Genomic DNA, 20,655 nt, shown 5'->3' with positions numbered 1-20,655 from the left:
ATAATAATGATTTTATATATGATAAAAGGGAGATTGCGGAAGAATTTAATAAATACTTTGTGTCTGTAGGGCCTAATCTTGCCAAATTAATTCATAAACCTAACAATCCAATTACTAACTTATATTTCCCTTTAAATTCTTACCTAAACTATTTCGAATTATCCTTTGAATAACTCGAAAATGCTTTTAAAATGTTAAAGTTAAACAAATCAGTAGACCCTGATGGTGTCAACGGAAACATTATTATTAGTTCATTTTTTTATTTTATTTTATTTACACTTTTGCCGATAAAAAAAAATTTTACAGTCGTAACTTATAAAAAATAATTACATGACCGGGGCTAAAAGAAGACAAATTTAGTCTTATCATTAAGCCCCAAAAAATGCGTCATTACAAGACAAAATATAGTTTGACAATAAAATATAGTTTCAATGTATATATCTCTAATATATATTATAAAAGAAAATTTAAATATATCGCATATCGTTTAAAATTTACAGTTTTTCAAAAAATAAGTTATTGCTTTGTAAAATAAAAGAAACAAAATTTATTAAAATATTAAATGACAAAAATAACATTTATAAATTGGTTTAAAAAATAAGAAAATATGATTTTATATAAAAACATTTTATTGGTAGAGCATTTTATTGGTAGAACATTTTATTGGTATAGTTTAATTTATTTAATTATATTCATAATATTTTTCATTGCCAGTTAAGTAAAAGCAAATAAACAGTATAAAATGAAAGTAAAAGATTAATAAATAACGCAAAAATAAAAAATAAATGTCTCAAAAAAAAGATTATCATTTAAAATGATAAAAATATATGTACAATTATTGATTAATTAAGTATTAATAATCTAAAGTAATTAATTAATTAATTAACTATTAATTATTGATTTCTAATATAAAGAAGTTTTATTAGAAAAAATTTAATTCATTTTCAGTTAACAAAAGTAATTGCTTAAGTTTTGTTTTGAATTGGTTTAGAGAATAATTAGTTTTCATTTCATTATTTAATATTATGTTCAAAAACTTTGGTCCTCGGTTTACAAAAGAAAACTTAGTAGCGGAATAATAAGTTTTGGATTGAATGTAGTTGTATTTTGAAAATCTAGTAGGGTATATGTGATTTATTTTTTCAAAAATTGAATAAAATAAGATTGGTAATATATTTTTATCAAGTTTGAACATGAAAATAAGAACTTGATAGAGGTTTAGTTTATATACATTTAGGATATTGAGTTCATTAAATAGTGTTTGTGTGTGTGAGAAGCGATCTACGTTTGAAATTATCCTTATAGCCTGTTTTTGTTTGCTAAGCAATTTTTTTATTTTCGTCGCGTTAGTGCTACACCAAGCAATGTTCGCATAACTTAAGTAGCAATGAATAAAAGAAAAGTAAATGTTTTTTAAACAAGATCGATGTAATAACTGCTTTGCTTTGTACATTATGCCTAAATTTTTTGATACTTTATCTTCAACTACACCTATATGTTCCCTCCAGGTTACATTTTCGTCTAGAAACACGCCTAAAAACTTTATTGATTGCTCTCTCTTTATTAATTGATTGTCAATAAAAAGGTCCGGAAGTTCTAAGGGAATATTTGGTTTTTTATGTAGGCGATGGAATAAAGTGTATTTTGTTTTAGTAATATTTAAAGATAACTTGTTTGATTTAAACCATTGGGTTAGTTTGTCTAGTTCTTTGTTTAATGTTTGGAATAATATATTGATATCTTTATTGGAATAAAACAAGCTGGTATCATCTGCAAATAAAATTGATTTTAAAATGTTAGAAAATTTATTTAAATCGTTTATATAAACAAGAAATAGAAGTGGCCCTAAAATTGATCCTTGAGGAACACCACAAGTAATTGTCTCATAATTAGTTTTTCCTTCATCAAAAACTATATACTGCTTCCTATTAGTCAATTAGTCATTTGATGTTTTAAAAGATGTACTATTTAAAATTTTTTCAATTTCAATATAACCACAAAGCCTAAAGATAGCAAAAGTCATACCAATATTCAAAAACGGTGACTCTACCAACATAAATAATTATCGTCCTATTTCAGTTCTTCCTGCGCTCTCTAAAGTTTTAGAAAGAATTTCGTACACTAAAATATATAATCACCTTACTATAAACAACTTATTATACAAAAACCAATATGGCTATCAAAAAAACAAATCCACTGAACACGCAATTCTTGAAGTTACTAGAAATATTTCTTACTCATTCGAAATTTCTCAATTTACTTTGGCTGTTTTCATAGACCTAGCAAAAGCTTTTGATACTATTGATCACAAAATTCTTTTTAAAAAGAAAGTGGTACGGAATAACTGGTAATGTATTAGTTTTGCTGAAAAGTTACCTTTATAATAGAAAGCAATTTGTTTATGCAGATGAAAGTACAACATCTAGTTTGTTAAATGCAACATGCGGAGTTCCGCAAGGATCCACATTAGGACCTCTTTTATTTTTAATTTACATTAATGACCTATTTAAAGCTTCAAATCTAATTACAATTATGTTTGCTGATGATACCAACTTATTTCTCTCTCATAATAACATAATAACATTATTTAACAACATGAACATTGAACTGGCTAAAGTTTCTAATTGGTTTTAATTAAACAAATTATCATTAAATATTAAAAAAACTAAATGGATTCTTTTCCATCCAGCTGGTAAAAAACACCAACTTCCAATTAATATGGCAAATCTTTTTATTGGTGATATTCTTATTAAACGGGTTATAGTGACAAAATTTTTAGGTGTGTATATTGATGAAAGTCTTACTTGGACGAACCACATTGCAAATTTATGTAATAAAATTTCTAACAGTATAGGGGTTTTATACAAAGCAAGAAGCGTATTAAACAAACATACATTAATTTAATTATATTAATCACTAATTCATTGCCATTTAAGCTATGCTAATATTGCTTGGGGCAGAACAAATAAAGGAAAACTCGAACCTCTTTATCGGCAACAGAAGCATGTTGCACGGCTTATAAATTTTAAAGGCCGTTTTGCTTATGCCAAACCTCTTTTATATGAAATGAAAGTTCTTAATATATACGAACTAAATATTTTTAATATTTTATGTTTCATGTTTCAATGTAAAACAAACTTATCGCCTATTTCTTTTCATAATTTATATCTACAAAAAGACAGAAATAAATATATATTAAGGAATGTTAATTTAATTCGACAACCGTTTTCTCAAACTAATTTTGGAAAATTTTGTATTTCTTTTCATGGACCATTTTTATGGAACAATGTAATTTTAAATGCTCAAAATGATATTTCTCAAGATTGTACTTTAAATTCTTTTAAATTTAATCTTAAAAAACTAATTTTTTCAATTACATATATATTGATTTACTTTTAAAATATTTTCAAGTTTATTTAATTATTTTATTCTGGAGACTAATGTTTAATGTGAAAAAAACGTTATTTGTGTATATACTTTTTATATTATTTTAAATTTAAAATAAGTGTTTTACTTCAGCGGTTCTCGGTGACAAGACCTGCCGGTCTTCTTCGAGTTTCCGCGTTCTTTATTATTTTTATTACAAAATCTTTTTATTGTATTTTCTTTCTTCTTTTTAGATTTTTATTTTTTTTTATTTATAAAAACTGTAAAATGAATTATTAAAAAGTTGTTATAAAAAAAAAAAAAAAAAAAAAAAAAAAAAACGTCTAAGAAATGGTTCAGGCAAAATTACAAAAATTTAATACATCAACGTCTACTTGATGTAGCTGGGTGATGTCTACTAGATGTAGCTGGGTGTGAGAATGTACTTGATCTAGTTACTCAACCAGAACATCATTTGCTGATGAAGATTGTATCAGTGATTTCAAATATGTTATGTAAGGAACCTTGTGTTTTATAGTGGACTAACTTAGCCAGACGCCGATAGGTGTAATCAAAGGATAGTTTGGCATTTTATCCTACGAGTACCTAGCCATCATCATAGTGCTAATAAAATTCGGAAGCTTCTGCTTTCAAGTTTGCATTATAACTCGAGGAAGCTTCTGCTTTCGATTTTGCATTATAACTCAATATAATTTAAAACTATTAAATAATATTAAAGTTAATTAGTGCTTTGGGGTGTAACTTCATGAAGGTTAAAAAATACCATTTTAAAATAAAGACTATTGAAAGTAAATTTAAAAAAAAAATAACTTTTTAGAAAAGAATCATTGAAAATGTAATTTAAGTAAAAATGAAAACAATTTTTATTTATAAACATTTTATGCAGTAGACATTCTATCTATTTATTTTTTAGTTTACTTTGATTTACAAAACTATACTTTTGTAAAGATTCAAACCGCAATCTTTCAATAAAACAGTTACTATTAATGGAAATATACTGTAGGACAATCATACACTGAAGGACAGTCATACACTGTAGGACAGTCATACAATGTAGGACAGTCATGTTATTAAATGGAAAGGGCTAATTATTAAACCCCACCCCGTTGTTTTTTTAAACAAAATTAGAATAAATTAGGAGTGTTTGCTGATCAATGTTTCGAATCTCTTCATTACAACATGTTTAACACTCTGAGTGGATTCTCACCTTCTGAATCTAAATTGAAGTTATTGAGAAGAACGGTATTTGAATACTCAATTATTAGAGCTTAAATGACATTAATAAATCAATAATTAAAAAATCCAAAAAATTGGAAAAGCTTGAACAATAAGTTTGTATGCATTTCTTATTTTTAATATATTCTGGCCATATTATATTATGGCTTGTATAGTATTTTTTGTGTATAATATATTGTGAAATATAGACTTTTATTATTTAATACCCTGTAAATTCATAATTCGTGAATATTTGCATATAAAGCACCAAAATATGTTTTGATAAAATATTATAATATTACAATATTCACCTAAAATGTTAGGTAAAATTAAGGGGAAGGGGACGAATTTGCCCCAAAAAGATGATTTTCTAAGGATGTACATCAAACAGTTTGTTTTCTTCACAGATTAGTCTGTTTCTTAGTCCTAAATATTGTTAAATTAAATTTTTTTAATTATTAAATTTTCAACCTAAACGTACAACATATGACTGTAACTGGCACACCAGGATTGGATATAGAATTTAACAAGCGCACTTTTTTTTATAGGATAGGTTGAATAATTTTAACAAGGTATTTTAAAGCTCCGTAAGGAAAAGTACCTATCGTAGAAACTACTGGTCGCATCAGATGTTTCTTTTCTGGTTTGTGAGCTTTATACAATGTTGCGGGTAGAGGTTTACGTGTTTTAAAAGAAAAGATGCCAACGTATATAGGTATTGATAATATGCACATGAACATCTATATAGGTGTTAACGTTCACATAATAAATGTTGAAGGCAAAAAATTTCCAACTGTTTAGGAAAAAAGTGTTAGCGTTAAATAGAAAAGGTGTGTACGTAAGAAGAAGGCTAAATTTTTTTCAAGTGCGTATAAATTGAGGAGTTCTAATTGATGAACACATCTCTGAACAAATATCAAAGAACATAGGTTTACTTTACAAGTCACGACCATTTTTTTTACAAAAAAACTTATCTACTCTTCATTCAAACATAACTATCTCATGTATGCCAATATAGCATGGGACAGTACCCACAAATCTAAATTAGAACCACTTTACATACGTCAAAAACACGCTTCAAGACTAGTATACAAAAAAAAACAAATTTACTCATGCTCAACCTTTACTGGAACAAATGAACGCACTAAATATATTTCAAATATATATTTTTCAAAATAAACATTTCATGTTTACATATAAACTGTAATGTAAACTGAAATATAAACTTTCTTCATGAGCAGATGTGTTTTTGCGAGCGTGATAATTAAAAGAAAATAAATCGTAGTATTTTTAAGTTTTAATATTTATATATTCTTAAAAATAGGAATTATTAACGGATAAAGAAACATAAATAAAATAAAGTAATACATCATGGATAAATTACACTGATCAACAAAAAAAAACTTTAGGAAAAAAATCTTGGAAACCAACACTTGTTTTAAGACAAGTAAGACATGCTGATTACAAATATAGAAACCGTTTGTCTCTATCACCCACCGTTGTTGAGATATTTGGCATTGACCATTTATATATGTTTAATATTGTATCAAAGCAAACAACTCGCAGGAAAGTTACAGTAGAGCATATATCGTTGAATAGAGTACTACTTAACATAAATATACATAGTTTAAGATATAATACAATTGTAAAGTACATAGGTATAACGTAAAGTTCCTTAAATTAAAAGTTAGTTTGGTTTGAATTTCTTGACTGTAGACTTGCGTTTGTGCTGACATTTTGGCATGTTGCGCTGAAACATCCAGCAATAGTCGGCTAACATTGCTGCACTCCATCAGTCTTGATAGCGTGAGTCTATCACCGAGATGTCCTGATGGAAACGTTCACCATGTTCATCACAAACAGAACCTAGGTTTTCTGAAAAGAAGTCGAGGTGTAAGTCAAGGAGATGAATCTTGAGGGACATGTTACAACCCATTAACTTGTACGCACTAATGCACTTCTGCACAATATTTACATAGTCAGGAGATTTATTATTTCCAAGGAAATTGGCTACAATAGACTTAAATGCCAACCATGCTTTTTTTTCAGTTCTGCTGAGTAAATCTTCGAAGTGACTGTCTGCTATGATCTTCCTTATTTGTGGACCAATGAATACACCTTCTTTCACTTTCGCATAACTCAACTCTGGAAACTTGTTGCATAGGTACCGAAAAGCATCTGAGTTTTTGCCTAGTGCCTTCACGAAGTTTTTCATGAGCCCCAGCTTTATATGAAGTAGAGGCATAAGAACTTTTTCACGATCAACCAATGGCACACGCAGGACGTTTTTACTACCTGGCTCTATTTTATCTCTAATGGGCCAATTCTTATTTATATAGTGGTGCTTCCTATCTCTGCTGTCCCACTCGCAGATAAAGCAGCAGTACTTGGTGTACCCTGTCTGCATTCCCATGAGAATAGTGATCACTTTTAAATCACCACACATATTCCAATTGTAATCGCGATAGCAAATTTTTTCAATTTCAATTTCAAGAAGTAGCGACATGGTTTCGTACGTCTCTTTTAGATGAGTAGAATAACCAACCGGTACTGATGCATACATGTTTCCATTGTGTAATAATACAGCCTTCAAACTTGCCTTGGAGGAATCAATAAATAGACGCCATGCTTGACTCACGCCATATCATAGGAACTCCAAATGCCAGATGGTTTTTATTTTAGCCTTCCTTATCCAACCCCGTAAGTTGCATGCACATGTCAAACAAATGAACTGTGGTGCCCATGATTTGCCGCTGTCAACCTTTGAATCAAAGTATAGTTCATAAACTTTTCTTAGAAATGGTGTAAATGTCTTTCGGTGGCTTTTGTCTGTGAGATAGCCGCACACATAACAAAACAAGTCTGGTGAATTGATGCAGTCTCTAGACGCCATTGTTTTCACTGAAAAAAAATAGCAAATATATAGGAATAGTATAACTCATAATAAACACACAACTCATTAATAAACATACAGTTACAAATTAAGTACACTAAATTAAACAAGCAATTCGTTCATTTACATCAGTTTATAAACATCTAATACACAGTAAATCAGTCACTATCACTAGACACTTGTCATTCATATACTTATTACATTTCCTCACAAGGGAGAATTCAATTCACATAAAAAGGAAAATATCAAAAATCACTAAATTAGCATTCGATAAAAAAAATGAACTCAACAGGGTTCGTTTCTGTAAAATGATATTAGTCTTCTTAAAAGACAGGTGAAACATTACCTTACTCGGTAGAAAATAAAACAAACTCGAAATAACTAATTTCGGTCTTGATTAAACCACTCAGGGGTTTTCACTTTTAATTACTATGTTTAAATCAAATAATTTATTCATTACTCCTTATCTATAAACTAAAATAGCACACACGAGATCTTCAATTGATCACAACAAACAACGACTGCCCTGCACATCTTTTAGCGGACCTATTTTCAGAACAGAAAATATCATTTTAAAATATCAAAAGAATATGTTTAGTGTTGCCATCTGTTATTAACTTAGTAAACTAAACTCTATTTTTTTATTCATTCGTAACAATAAGGGATCAAAAAATGTATGTTTATGTTAATATCTTAAAAACCTGACGTGATAGAGAAAAACGGTTTTCAGATTTGTAATCAGCATGAAAAACTGCTTTAGAAAATGTAATCATCAAACAAGATATTTTTGGGTTTTTATTCAGTGTTATCAAACGAGGAACAAATTATTTCAATAAAGCTTGCACGAGATATATTCAACAAAATGTTATTAAGCAACAACGATAGAATTAATGGTTTGTTAAAAGAAATAAATACTGTAAAAGATTTGTGTGCAACACTCCAAAAAAAAAACATCTTTATTGAAGAGGAAAAAAAATTACGTTAAAAGATTAAACAAAAATGAAATTGTGCAAAAAGATATAGAAGAAAGTTTGAACTTTACACAAGACATGCAAGTTAAAAAAATTCTCGAATTAGAAAAAAAATCATATCAAAATCAGAGAGCAGCGATACGGAAGATAATAAACTAAGGCAGCTTGAAGATAGACAAAGAAGGAATAATCTTCGAATAGAGGGTTTATCGGAAAATGAAAAGGAAAATTGGGATGACACCGAACTGAAGGTATTAAATATTTTTGAAAAAAAACTTAATTTAAAAGGAATTGTAATTGAACGAGCACACAGGTCAGGAAAAATTGAACCAGGTAGACCAAGATCAATAGTAACGAAACTGTTAAGTTACAAAGATAAAGTAAAAGTTTTAAAAAGTGCGAGTAAACTAAAAAGATCATTCATCTGAAACTGCATCTATCAGGAAAAAACTATTAGAGCAAATGTAGATACATAGGAAAAATGGTATGTTTTCGGTTGTAATTTGCGATAAATTAATAGTAAAAGAATTCAGGAAATTACCTTCTAAACTTTAATTATTTTATTTTATACTTTAAATATTTTTTTAGTATAACCTTTCTTGTTATTATGGAAGGTATGAATTTTCGTGAATTAAGCTTTGGGGCATTCCAGACAAATAAAAAGAACTTTTTGAGAATCATTCAGATCCAGACGTTAGTTTTTTTAAACTTCTTATTATAATTCCGATATTTCTAATCACTCTGCTGATATAGATATTAATGAGTTTTCTATTTTACACCTAAATATTAGGAGCTTACAAAAAATTTTTGATAAATTTAAAGATTCATCAAGTCAGAAATACTGAGACAACAGGTGGAGGAGTATGTATTTTTATCCTCAACTCTTCAAATTTTAAACCGCTAACCGAATTTAGTTCAATTAGTAATGATTGCGAATCATTAACGATCGAAGTTATAAATAAAATCACTAAAAACATCATTGTGCATGTTGTGTACAGACCGCCATCTGGTAATAACAAGTTTTTTGAAAAACACTTTAAAAGTTTAATTAAAAACAAAATTTTATGTGACAAACATGTATTTTTTGTTGGGGATTTTAATTATAATGCGCTTGATTACGACACAAATAAAAATGTAAAAAACTTTATGAACATCATATTTCAAAATAAGTTCATTCCAACAATAAATAAACCAACACGAAATATAATAATTAATGAATATACAAAAAATGGAATAATAATATCTTATATATCGGATCATTTCCCAATATTTATAATCGCGCATAAAGTTGTCGAACACACCCCTCAAAAAAATATTTATTACAAAATCGAATTTATAATGACATTTCTATGGAACTTTTTAATAAATCTCTATTTTCTGAAAACTGGGACGAAATTTTACAAATTCAAACAACAGATCCTGCTTATAACAGTTTCCTTCGAATATTCAAAAAACACTATGATAAAGCTTTCCCGGTGGTAAGAAAAATTATTAAAACTAAAACATTTATAAACCCTTGGATTACATTAGGATTAATAAAATCATCAAAAAAAAAAGCAATTGTATGAAGCGTTTCTGAAAAAAAGAACTTATGAAAATGAATTAAGGTATAAAAAATATAAAGGTCACTTTGAATCAATTATAAAGCTACCAAAGAAGTTATTATTCAAATAAAATAATAAAATTTAAAGGCGATACTCAAAAAACATGGCAATTCATCAAAGAAGTAATTGGAAAAAAAACCCTTAAGTTAATGGTCTTCCAAAAAAACTAAACTATCATCATCAAGATATTACTAAAGAATCTATAATTGCTAAAACATTTAATAAAGTGTTTGTCAATGCAGGTTTAAATTTAGCATCAAAATTAAAACACAATGAGTTTAACAAAGAGAAATACTTGACTCCTAGCAATTCAATTATGGAAAATGCTGAGTTAACTGAAAAAGAATTATTAAATGATGTGAGTTCATTAAAATTAAACAAAGCACAAGGATTTGATAACGTTAGTAGTAATGTTGTAATTTTATGTATTTACTATACTAAAAAAGTTCTTTTGCATATATTTAATCTTTCATTTAAACAAGGAGTCTTTCGAAAAAAACTTAAAATTGCAAGGGTGATACCAGTTTTTAAGTCTGGAGATGATACTAATATTTCTAACTATAGACCTATTTCCATTCTTCCTTGCTTCTCGAAAATACTAGAACGCATTATGCATAACAAGTTATACTCATTCTTAGAAAAAAATAATATTCTTTATAACAAACAATTAGGCTTCAAAACAGGGCACTCTACTGATCATGCAATTCTTCATCTCATTCAGATTATTTTTCAAGGTTTTGACAAAAACAAGTTCACTTTAGGTGTTTTTATAGATCTTAGTAAGGCGTTCGACACTGTTGATCAGAGTATTTTAATTAAAAGATTAGAAAACTACGGAATCAAAAATATAAACATAGCATGGTTAAAAATCTACTTATCTAATAGAAAACAATATATTTCATTCGGGAATGAAAAAAATAACAATATGTCAATTACTTGCGGCGTTCCTCAAGGATCTATATTAGCATCACTTTTATTTTTAATTTATATTAATGATTTGAGCAAAGCTTCTAATATTCTAGATTCTATTTTATATGCTGATGACACAAATTAATTTTATTCTCACAGTGATATAGCAACATTATTTAAAACGGTCAACATTGAACTTCTAAAACTAACCGAATGGTTAAATGTGAATAAACTTACAATTAATTTAACTAAAACTAATTATACTATTTTTCATGGCCTCCATAAAAAAGATTAAATCCCTCTTGCACTTTCAAAACTTTTTATTGGAGAATACATCGTAAAAAGAGAGTGTTCAATGAAATTTCTAGGTGTAATTCTAGATGAAAACATAAATTGGAAAGACCACATAAACATGATTGAAAATAAAATTTCTAAAAATATCGGATTACACTATAAAGCAAAACCATACTTAGATCAATCATGTTTGAAATACATATATTACTCATTTATTCGTTCCTATTTGAATTATGCAAACATTGCCTGGTGCAGCACCAAAGACAAAAAAGCTATTTAGCAAACAAAAACATGCAATGAGATTATTATCAAATGAACACCGCTTCTCACATTTTGGACCATTGTTCAACAATCTAGAAGTATCAAATTTTGTACCAAATAAATATATATCATCTGCTTATTTTTATGTATAAAACTAATAATAATACAATACCAAATATTTTCAAACCATTATTTAATAAAATTCAACACAAATACATGACTAAATATTCAAGTAACAACTTTGTACAACCCAAAACTGTATATGAGTCAACCAAGTTCTCAATAACTATTAGAGGGCCTAATGTATGGAATAAGATAATTAGTAATGATATTAAAACACTAACAACTCTTTAACAGTTTATACAAAAGCTAAAACTATTACTTTTAAATAATGAAAAAACAGAGAATTGTTTTTAAATCTATCTATAAAAATGTTATATTTGAAAACTATCTATTAGTGCATGCTTTGTTTGTTTGGAAAGGTCTAAAGTCTTTAACTGTATACATTATATTCAATTATGTTATGATAAATTAATTATATAGATCTACAGCATTTATGTGCGCATGCATGTATATGTGTATATGTGTACATGCGCATGTGTGCATATATATACAAGTGTACATACATGTGTATCTGTTTATGTGTGTGTATATGCATGCATGTATGTATGTATGTATGTATGTATGTATGTATGTATGTATGTATGTATGTATGTATGTATGTATGTATGTATGTATGTATGTATGTATGTATGTATGTATGTATGTATGTATGTATGTATGTATGTATGTATGTATGTATGTATGTATGTATGTATGTATGTATGCATGCATGCATGTATGTATGTATGTATGTATGTATGTATGTATGTATGTATGTATGTATGTATGTATGTATGTATGTATGTATGTATGTATGTATGTATGTATGTGTGTATATGTGTATGTGTGTGTGTATGTGTATGTGTGTGTATGTATATATGTGTATGCGTATGTATGTATGTGTATATATGTGTATATGCGTATATGTGTATAAATATATTTGTGTGTATATGTGTATGGGTATATATGTGTGTGTATGTGTGTGTATGTATATGTGCGTGTATATATGTGTATGTGTGTATGTATGTATGTATGCATATGTATATGTATATATGTGTGAGTGTATATTTGTGTATGTATATATATATATATATATATATATATATATATATATATATAATATATATATATATATATATATATATATATATATATATATATATATGTATATATACATATATATATATATATTTATATATATACATAACTTTATTTTAATGAATAACTGAAATTTTAATATATATAGCATTACATGACCGTAAGTTAATCTTCATGTTATTGAGAATAAATTACTTCCTTAACTTTTATTAAAAACAACTTTGAAAGACTCTAACTATTTTGCATTTTATATAAACTTCTTAGAAACATTTTGCTTTTTTCTCTCATTATTAATTTTTAATTTTAGTTTTTACGTATTTATATAAATGTCTAGAAAAAACATGGGACTTAGTGATAATGCAAATCTGTCTTCTTCTCGTCCTTGCTATTTATATATATATTATAAAAAAAGGAGTTTGTAAATTGTTTAAAAATATTTGTACGGCTAAATCAGGGTTTTCCAACGCGTGGCCCGCGGGCCAGAAGGTGGCCCTCGTCAGCATGGTCCGCATATCACGGTCCATTAATTTTGAATTTTTATTTTAATAAAAATTTCAAATAACAATAACAAAATAAGTTCTACAGCAACAGCATATTATTTATATATTTATAATTCGAATTATACATTCGATTTCGATTATACTTTCACTATTCACCGCATTTGAAAAAATAAAACGCGCTAAAGAAAAAGCATTATTTTTATATATTTTATAAAGATGACTTCAGCTAAAAGACGTAGATGTGATACTGAAAGCGGTCATGGGGGTCGTGTATTTAATCCTTCTTGGATAACTGACTATTTTGTAAATGAACAAAGTAATTCTATTATATTTCTAATTTGTTTGGAGAAAATTGCCGTGTGTAAAAGTTATAATGTGAACAGGCACTACACTACAAAACATGCTGTAAGTTATGACAAATTAAAAGGCCAATTTTGAATTGATAAGTTTGAATTGTTGAAGAAAACTTTTCTTGCACAACAATCAGTGATGAAAACTAAAGTGATTAGCTCTTACAGTGCTACCGAAATAAGTTTTTTAATGGCAGAAGCTATTGCAAAAAGTGGTAAACCTTTTTGTACTGGAGATTTATTAAAAAACTGTTTAAAAATATTTTGTAAAGAGATATGTCCTGAAAAAACACCTACTGTTGAAGATCTTAGCCTCTCACACCAGACTATTGCTAGAAGAGTTGAAGATCTATCAAAAAATATTGAATTATCATTAAAAGAAAAATTAAATAAATGTGAAACCTATAGTCTGGCACTGGATGAATCAACAGACAGAGGTGATACTGCTCACCTAGCCATTTTTATTAGAGATATAACTAGTAACTTTGAAGTAATTGAAGAACTGTTAGATATTAATCATATGAAGGACACAACAAGAGGAGAAGATATTCTATCTAAAGTGAAAAAAACATTGGTGAAATTTGAATTACCAGAAAAGAAACTCTGTGGTGTCACTACAGATGGAGCAAGTGCAGTAACAGGAAAAAATATTGGATATATTACATTACTTAAGAAATCCATTTATCATGAAATTATTTCATATCACTGCATTATACACCAAGAGCAGTTATGTGCAAAAGTATTGGAGATGAAGAATGTTATGGAACTTGTTATTCATACTGTTAACTTTATAAGAAGTCGTGGCCTTAATCACAGACGATTTAAACAATTACTTGAAGGTTGTGGTAATGAGGCTGAAGATGTAATTTATTTCAGCCAGGTTAGATGGCTTAGTCGAGCTGCTACTCTAAAAAAATATTTTGGATACTATTATCTGAAATAGTGCTGTTTCTAAAAATTAAAGGGAAAGACACAAGCTTGCTTGAAAATATTGACTGCCTGAATGATTTGGCATTTTTGATTGACATGACTCAGATGTTAATGGAATTAAATCTTAAGTTGCAGGGTAAAGATCAACTTATTAGTAAATTGTTTGAAAATGTAGAAACATTTGTTTTAAAATTAAAACTTCTGAAACAACAATTAAGTTTTAAAGTACTTGTCCATTTCAAGGCATTATCATAAAGGAATATTAATACAATTGACTCTGAAAGATATTGTACTCTTATTTTAAAATTAATTGATGAATTTGACACAAGATTCTGTGATTTTAAAAAGGAAAAAAATGAGTTAGACTTATTTGCGCATCCATTTTCCATCAAAGCTAAGACAGTTAGAATTGAATTTCAAATGGAATTAATAGAATTGCAAAACAATAAAGATCTTAAAAAAGCCTACAAAGAAGTAAAATTGTTAGAATTTTATAAAAAATACATGAGCATTGAAGTTTTTCCTCGTTTGTGCAGACATGCTATTAATTATTTTTCACTTTTTGGAAGCACATACAACTGCGAACAGTTATTCTCAAAAATGAAGCATGTAAAAACAGAACAGAGAAATAGATTGACAGATGAACACCTTACTAATACCCTTCGAATTGCATCATCAAATATAAAAGTAGACATAGATCATTTCTGCAAAAAAAAACAGTGTCAAGTTTCACATTGAACGAACTTTTGTATAACTTCACTTTGAACCTTACCTATGAGTGTAACTGTTTATTTAAATTTAAATAAAAACTTCAAATTTAATAATTTTTATTTTGGGTATTTTATGTTTGTGGCCCTCAAGTTGATTTTGAAACAAATTAATGGCCCTTAATGTAAAAAGGTTGGACATCCCTGGGCTAAATAAAAGAAAAAAAAAAGTCTGGTTCTAGAAAATTTTACAACACAATTTTTTAAAAACAATATAAATAAATACAATACAAGAGCAACAGGCAACTTTAAGATACCTTTTAAAACAACAAGACTCTCAAGATTCTCAGTAACATATCGTGGTCCCTATTTATTTAACAAATTAGTTTCCAGAAACGAACATCTCTGAAAATAAAGCTAAAAACTACAAATTAAACAACTATAAAGAATTTTTTAAATTTGAATAAAAAATAAATAAATGTAACTTAACTTTTAATACAAATCGATTAAAAAAGTATTACTAATGACAAGGTATATATGTAACACATACATATATATGTAACACATACATATATATGTAACACATACATATATACCACGTATGCAACTGATTTTTTAAGTGTATTACACGTCTAAGAAAAAGGTACTCGATGACAAGACTGACTTAAGTCTTCTGCGAGCTTCTTATAACTACAAATAAGTAATTCTTTTTATCAATCTTTGTTTTTATCATATTTTGAAATGTGGTAAATAAACTTATAGTAAAACATCTAAACACTCCTCTGAAAAATCAGCAGATTTATTTTTATTTATTGTATTTTTTATTTTAGTTGGAATAATATAGAGATATATTTCTCGGATTATTTTTACGTACACATTATTACATTGTTGTAATTGGTATTTTTTTCAATCATGTCACGGAGTTGTATGCAACTATATTTTTATTTACTTCGTATATTTCGAACTTACGACTTATATTTGTATATCTTTACCGCCAATCTGCGATTGGTTACTTGTAAATACTTTGTAGTTGTAAAATAAACATTTATAAAAAAAAAAAAAAAAAAAATTGTTAAGAATAAAATGTTATTTATTTGGCGTAAAAAAATATTTACAATGATTTTTCCTTATCCCAGCAAACATTTAGTCTAAAAAACACGTTTTTAATACATCTTTTAAACGTGTTTAACGTTTTTTATACGCCTTAAAGACGTCTTTTTTTGACCAAATGTTTGCTGGGATGGGAAGTGTCTTTTGTATGCAAACTGTATTTTTTTATCATTTAAATAAATTATATACACACAGACACGTGACCAGATAACAAATTTATGAACTTATTATTTTAAATTTAATTTCAAATTTTTCAACTTGCTAATTAAAAATCAATGCAGGCAATGAATTATTATGGTATCATGAACACACTGACAAAGCATTACTGTTTCATGACTGATAGTTTTACTATTTACTAGTTTTACTATATAGATATCTTGCAAGGTCTTCGCAAATGGCGGATGCGTTTTTATAACGGCAAAAGAGAAAATTAAAGATAAATATAAAGAATATTGAAAAAAAAAATCTATATATAAAAATATTAATTATTTATTTTATAAGCACAAATAACTTATCAACGATCATATAAATTAACTTGAAGCAAACACACACCAAAAAGCATTCAAAAAGGAAAAGAAAAAATATATATAAAAAAATAAAAAAGAACTTCGAATTTTTTAACACTTTATAAACTTAAATAAGAAAAGAAAAAAAAAAAAAAAAAGAAGGAAAAAAAAGGTAAACAAAAGAACGAAAAGTAAAGTAAACAAATAAAAAGAAGAAAAAGATAAGAATAATTTAATTATCAATTAAAAAAGAAAGAAGAAAAAGTAGTGTTGGAAGATTTTTTATTTTTTATTATTTCTTTATTTTTTGTTTTAGATAATTTTCTTTTTTCTTTACGATATAACTTGTAATCATGATTATAATTCATTAGTTATTATTTTTCAGTCATTATGTTATTATTTATTTTCATAGTTAATTGTATTTATTATTAGTCCTCGTTTAATACCTAGTTATTTAATATATTACATTTATTTTTAATATATATTTTTATAAACTTATTTATTATTGACTTATTTTTATTTGTTATTGTTCTAGTATCTTTGTTGATAACATTATTATTAGTAACAGTTAACAGTAGTTATATTATTATTAGTTTATATTATTAATATACTAGATATTATTATAGTATTAGTTTTTTTATATTCGATATTTATTGTTGTCATAGTTACTTTTAACATTAGTTCGTGGTTTGTCTAATTTTAATTTATTTTGATTGTTTAATTTTATAAAAGTTAGCTTTTAATTACCTTTAATGTGATTCTTTTTTTCTATCATTGTTCTTATTTTTTTGTATTGTTTTAAAAATTATTTTCGATTACTCACGCTAACGGTTACCCAAGTTTTAAATTATTAAGTTTAGTCTTTTTCTTTGCATTTATTTTTTAAACCTCTATTTTACACTTTAGTCACTTTAATTAGTTAATACTGCGTATACATAAAAATATCTTTTCTAAAGATTATGGCATTCAAATCTCTATGCAATACTTGTCATAAAAATATAACTGATAATCAAAGAGCCATCCAATGTGATCTGTGTAACTCATGGGTCCATGCAAAGTGTACTCATATTAATGCGTACTCTTATAATCTTCTTTCAAATGACTCGTCAGATTTTTATTGTCATAGTTGTTTATCTAAGAGTATGGCGTTCAGCTCGATTTCCAACTTGGAGCTTAAATCAACATTATTATGTAAGAATATACCTACTAGTTCATTAAACTCTTTTGAGACTCCAAGTAATCATAAAAAGATCTTTAAAGATCTAAATAAATTTCCCAGTTCTGTTAATTGCAAATACTATGACGTTATTGATCTCAATAAAACTATGCTCCCCAATTCGGAACTATATATTCATCTTAACATCGCTTCTCTACCATTCCACATTGACGAACTCTGTAGTCTTATCAACTCTCTTAATAATTTTCGCTTAGCAATAGGTATTACAGAATCTAATTTATATATAAATGATACAAATATAACTGATATATACATAAACGGGTTTAATATTGAGCATTGTCCTACTGAGGCTAAAAAAGGAGGAGCACTTTTATACTTACGCTCAAATTTAAACTACGTAGTTCGCAATGATCTTATGATTTACTCATCTAAATATTTAGAGTCTATTTTTGTTGAAATCGAAAAACCTTGTGAATCAAACATAATAATTGGCTGCATTTATCGTCATCCCTTAATGAATCAACATGAGTTTACTTCTTCCCACTTAACTCCTCTACTTGAAAAGCTAAGTAACGAAAAAAAAAAGATATTTCAAATGGGTGATTTTAATATGGATCTATTAAGTCACAATGAATCTAACCCTGTTTCTACATATCTTGATTCTTTAACTTCTTACTCACTAAGCCCTTCTATAATTTTACCATCACGCATAACGGCTACATCTAAAACGCTGATTGACAACATATTCACAAACTTTCATTCAACTGATCAATACTCAGGTAACCTTACGATTTCAACTTCAGACCACATGGCACAATTTATTTGCATTCCTGGCATACCCAAACACCCCAAAAAAGTAAAAACTTACAGACGATGCTTAAAAAAATTTAATAAAAGTTTATTTATTAAAGAAATTTCTAATATTAACTGGGAACTCTCTATTAAAAAAGATGATGATGTTAATAAGTCTATGGTTTTTATTTTAAAAATATTTGATGAAATCTTAGACCTACATGCTCCTTACAAAATACTAACCAACCAACAAATTAAACTAAAATCAAAACCTTGGATAACGTATGGAATACTTAAATCTATCTCAGTTAAAAACAAACTTTATAAAAAGTTTATAAAATTAAAAAATATTTATAAGAAAAATGAATTATTTACAAAATTTAAATTTTATAGAAACAAAATTTCCAATTTATTAAAATTTAGCAAAAAAACATACTATATTACGTATTTTCATAATAATCTGAATAGTGTTAAAAACACCTGGAAGGGAATAAAAGAAATCATTAATATTAGACCTTCTACACACAATACATCTTTTAAACTTAAATTGAACGAAAATCTTATCACTGATCACACTGCCGTATCTAATATATTTAACAATTTTTTTAGCACTATACATAACAAACTACTTAGCAAAGCCATACCCCCAAAACGCGTATTTAGTGACTTTCTTAACATTCCAAATGCTAAATCGTTTTTTATTAATCCTGTTACTGAAAATGAAATATCTGGTCTCATTACAAACAAGCTCAAAACTGAAAAAAGTCTTGGTCCTAATAGCGTACCTACATTCCTCCTTAAACTAGTCCCACACATTATTTCAAAGCCTCTCTGTACTGTTATAAATAACTCATTTAAAAGTGGTATTTTCCCAGATATTTTTAAAGTTGCCAAGTTATTCCAATATTTAAAAAAGGCTCTTTACTAGATTTCACAAATTATCGACCCATCTCCTTGCTTTCTAATATAGGTAAACTATTTGAGAAGGCAATGCATATTAGGCTTTATGCTTTTCTTGAAAAATTTAAATGTTTTTACACCCATCAGTATGGATTTCGTGCCAATCACTCCACAACTCATGCTCTCATTGAAATGACTGAACTGATTAGAAAAGCAATCGATGAAAAATATTTTGCATGCGGTGTATTTGTCGATTTACAGAAAGCGTTCGATACAGTAGATCATTCAATTTTGTTAAAAAAATTAGAATATTATGGGATCAGAGGCGTACCCCTTAAATGGTTTATTTCGTACTTAAACAATAGAACACAATTTGTTGCTATTAATGACTCAAAATCTACCCTTGTAAAATGTTCTAATAGTGTTCCACAGGGTTCAGTATTGGGACCACTGCTTTTCCTTCTTTATATTAATGATCTTCATACGTCCATTAAGTTTGCTACTGTTTACCACTTTGCTGATGACACTATCCTAATGCTAATTAATAAATCCTTAAAAAAAATTAACAAACACATTAACCATGATCTTGCCAATCTAGTTCAGTGGCTTCGCTCCAACAAACTTTTTCTAAACTCTAACAAAACTGAACTTATTATCTTTAAATCAAATAAAACAAAAATCTATAAACATATGAACTTTAGATTAAGTGGCAAAAAAATTGAACCTGTTAACTCAATTAAATATCTTGGTATAAAAATTAATTCAAATCTTTCCTTTTTATCCCACTGTGAAGACTTAGCAATGAAACTAAGTAGATCTAATGGTATGTTGGCCAAAGTTCGCCATTATGTTAATCTTGAAACACTTTTGAACATATACCATGCTATTTTCGGCTCACATCTTATATATGCATGCCAAGTATTAGGTTATCCCACCTCCAAAACAAGGC

The 20,655-nt window shown here is 27.4% G+C and overlaps 2 protein-coding genes across 2 annotated transcripts; both read left to right on the top strand.

Annotated features, from left to right (window-relative positions):
- Positions 1-13,450: 13,450 nt before the first annotated feature.
- Positions 13,451-15,252, top strand: LOC136074110 (general transcription factor II-I repeat domain-containing protein 2A-like). Its single transcript, XM_065786411.1, has 4 exons — positions 13,451-13,550; positions 13,722-14,429; positions 14,549-14,675; positions 14,772-15,252. The coding sequence occupies exons 1-4, from the start codon at positions 13,451-13,453 to the stop codon at positions 15,250-15,252; spliced, it is 1,416 nt and encodes a 471-aa protein (XP_065642483.1).
- A 2,544-nt stretch (positions 15,253-17,796) lies between these two features.
- LOC136074109 (uncharacterized) lies at positions 17,797-19,734 on the top strand. The gene has a single exon (XM_065786410.1). It carries the CDS (start codon positions 17,797-17,799, stop codon positions 19,732-19,734), a length of 1,938 nt encoding a protein of 645 aa, XP_065642482.1.
- The last annotated feature ends 921 nt before the right edge of the window (positions 19,735-20,655 follow it).

This window comes from Hydra vulgaris, chromosome 01 (genome assembly GCF_038396675.1).
Source record: "Hydra vulgaris chromosome 01, alternate assembly HydraT2T_AEP".
Taxonomy (NCBI): Eukaryota; Metazoa; Cnidaria; class Hydrozoa; order Anthoathecata; family Hydridae; genus Hydra; species Hydra vulgaris.
Note: the sequence above shows the minus strand (reverse complement) of the source record. Positions and strands in the feature narration are given on the sequence as shown.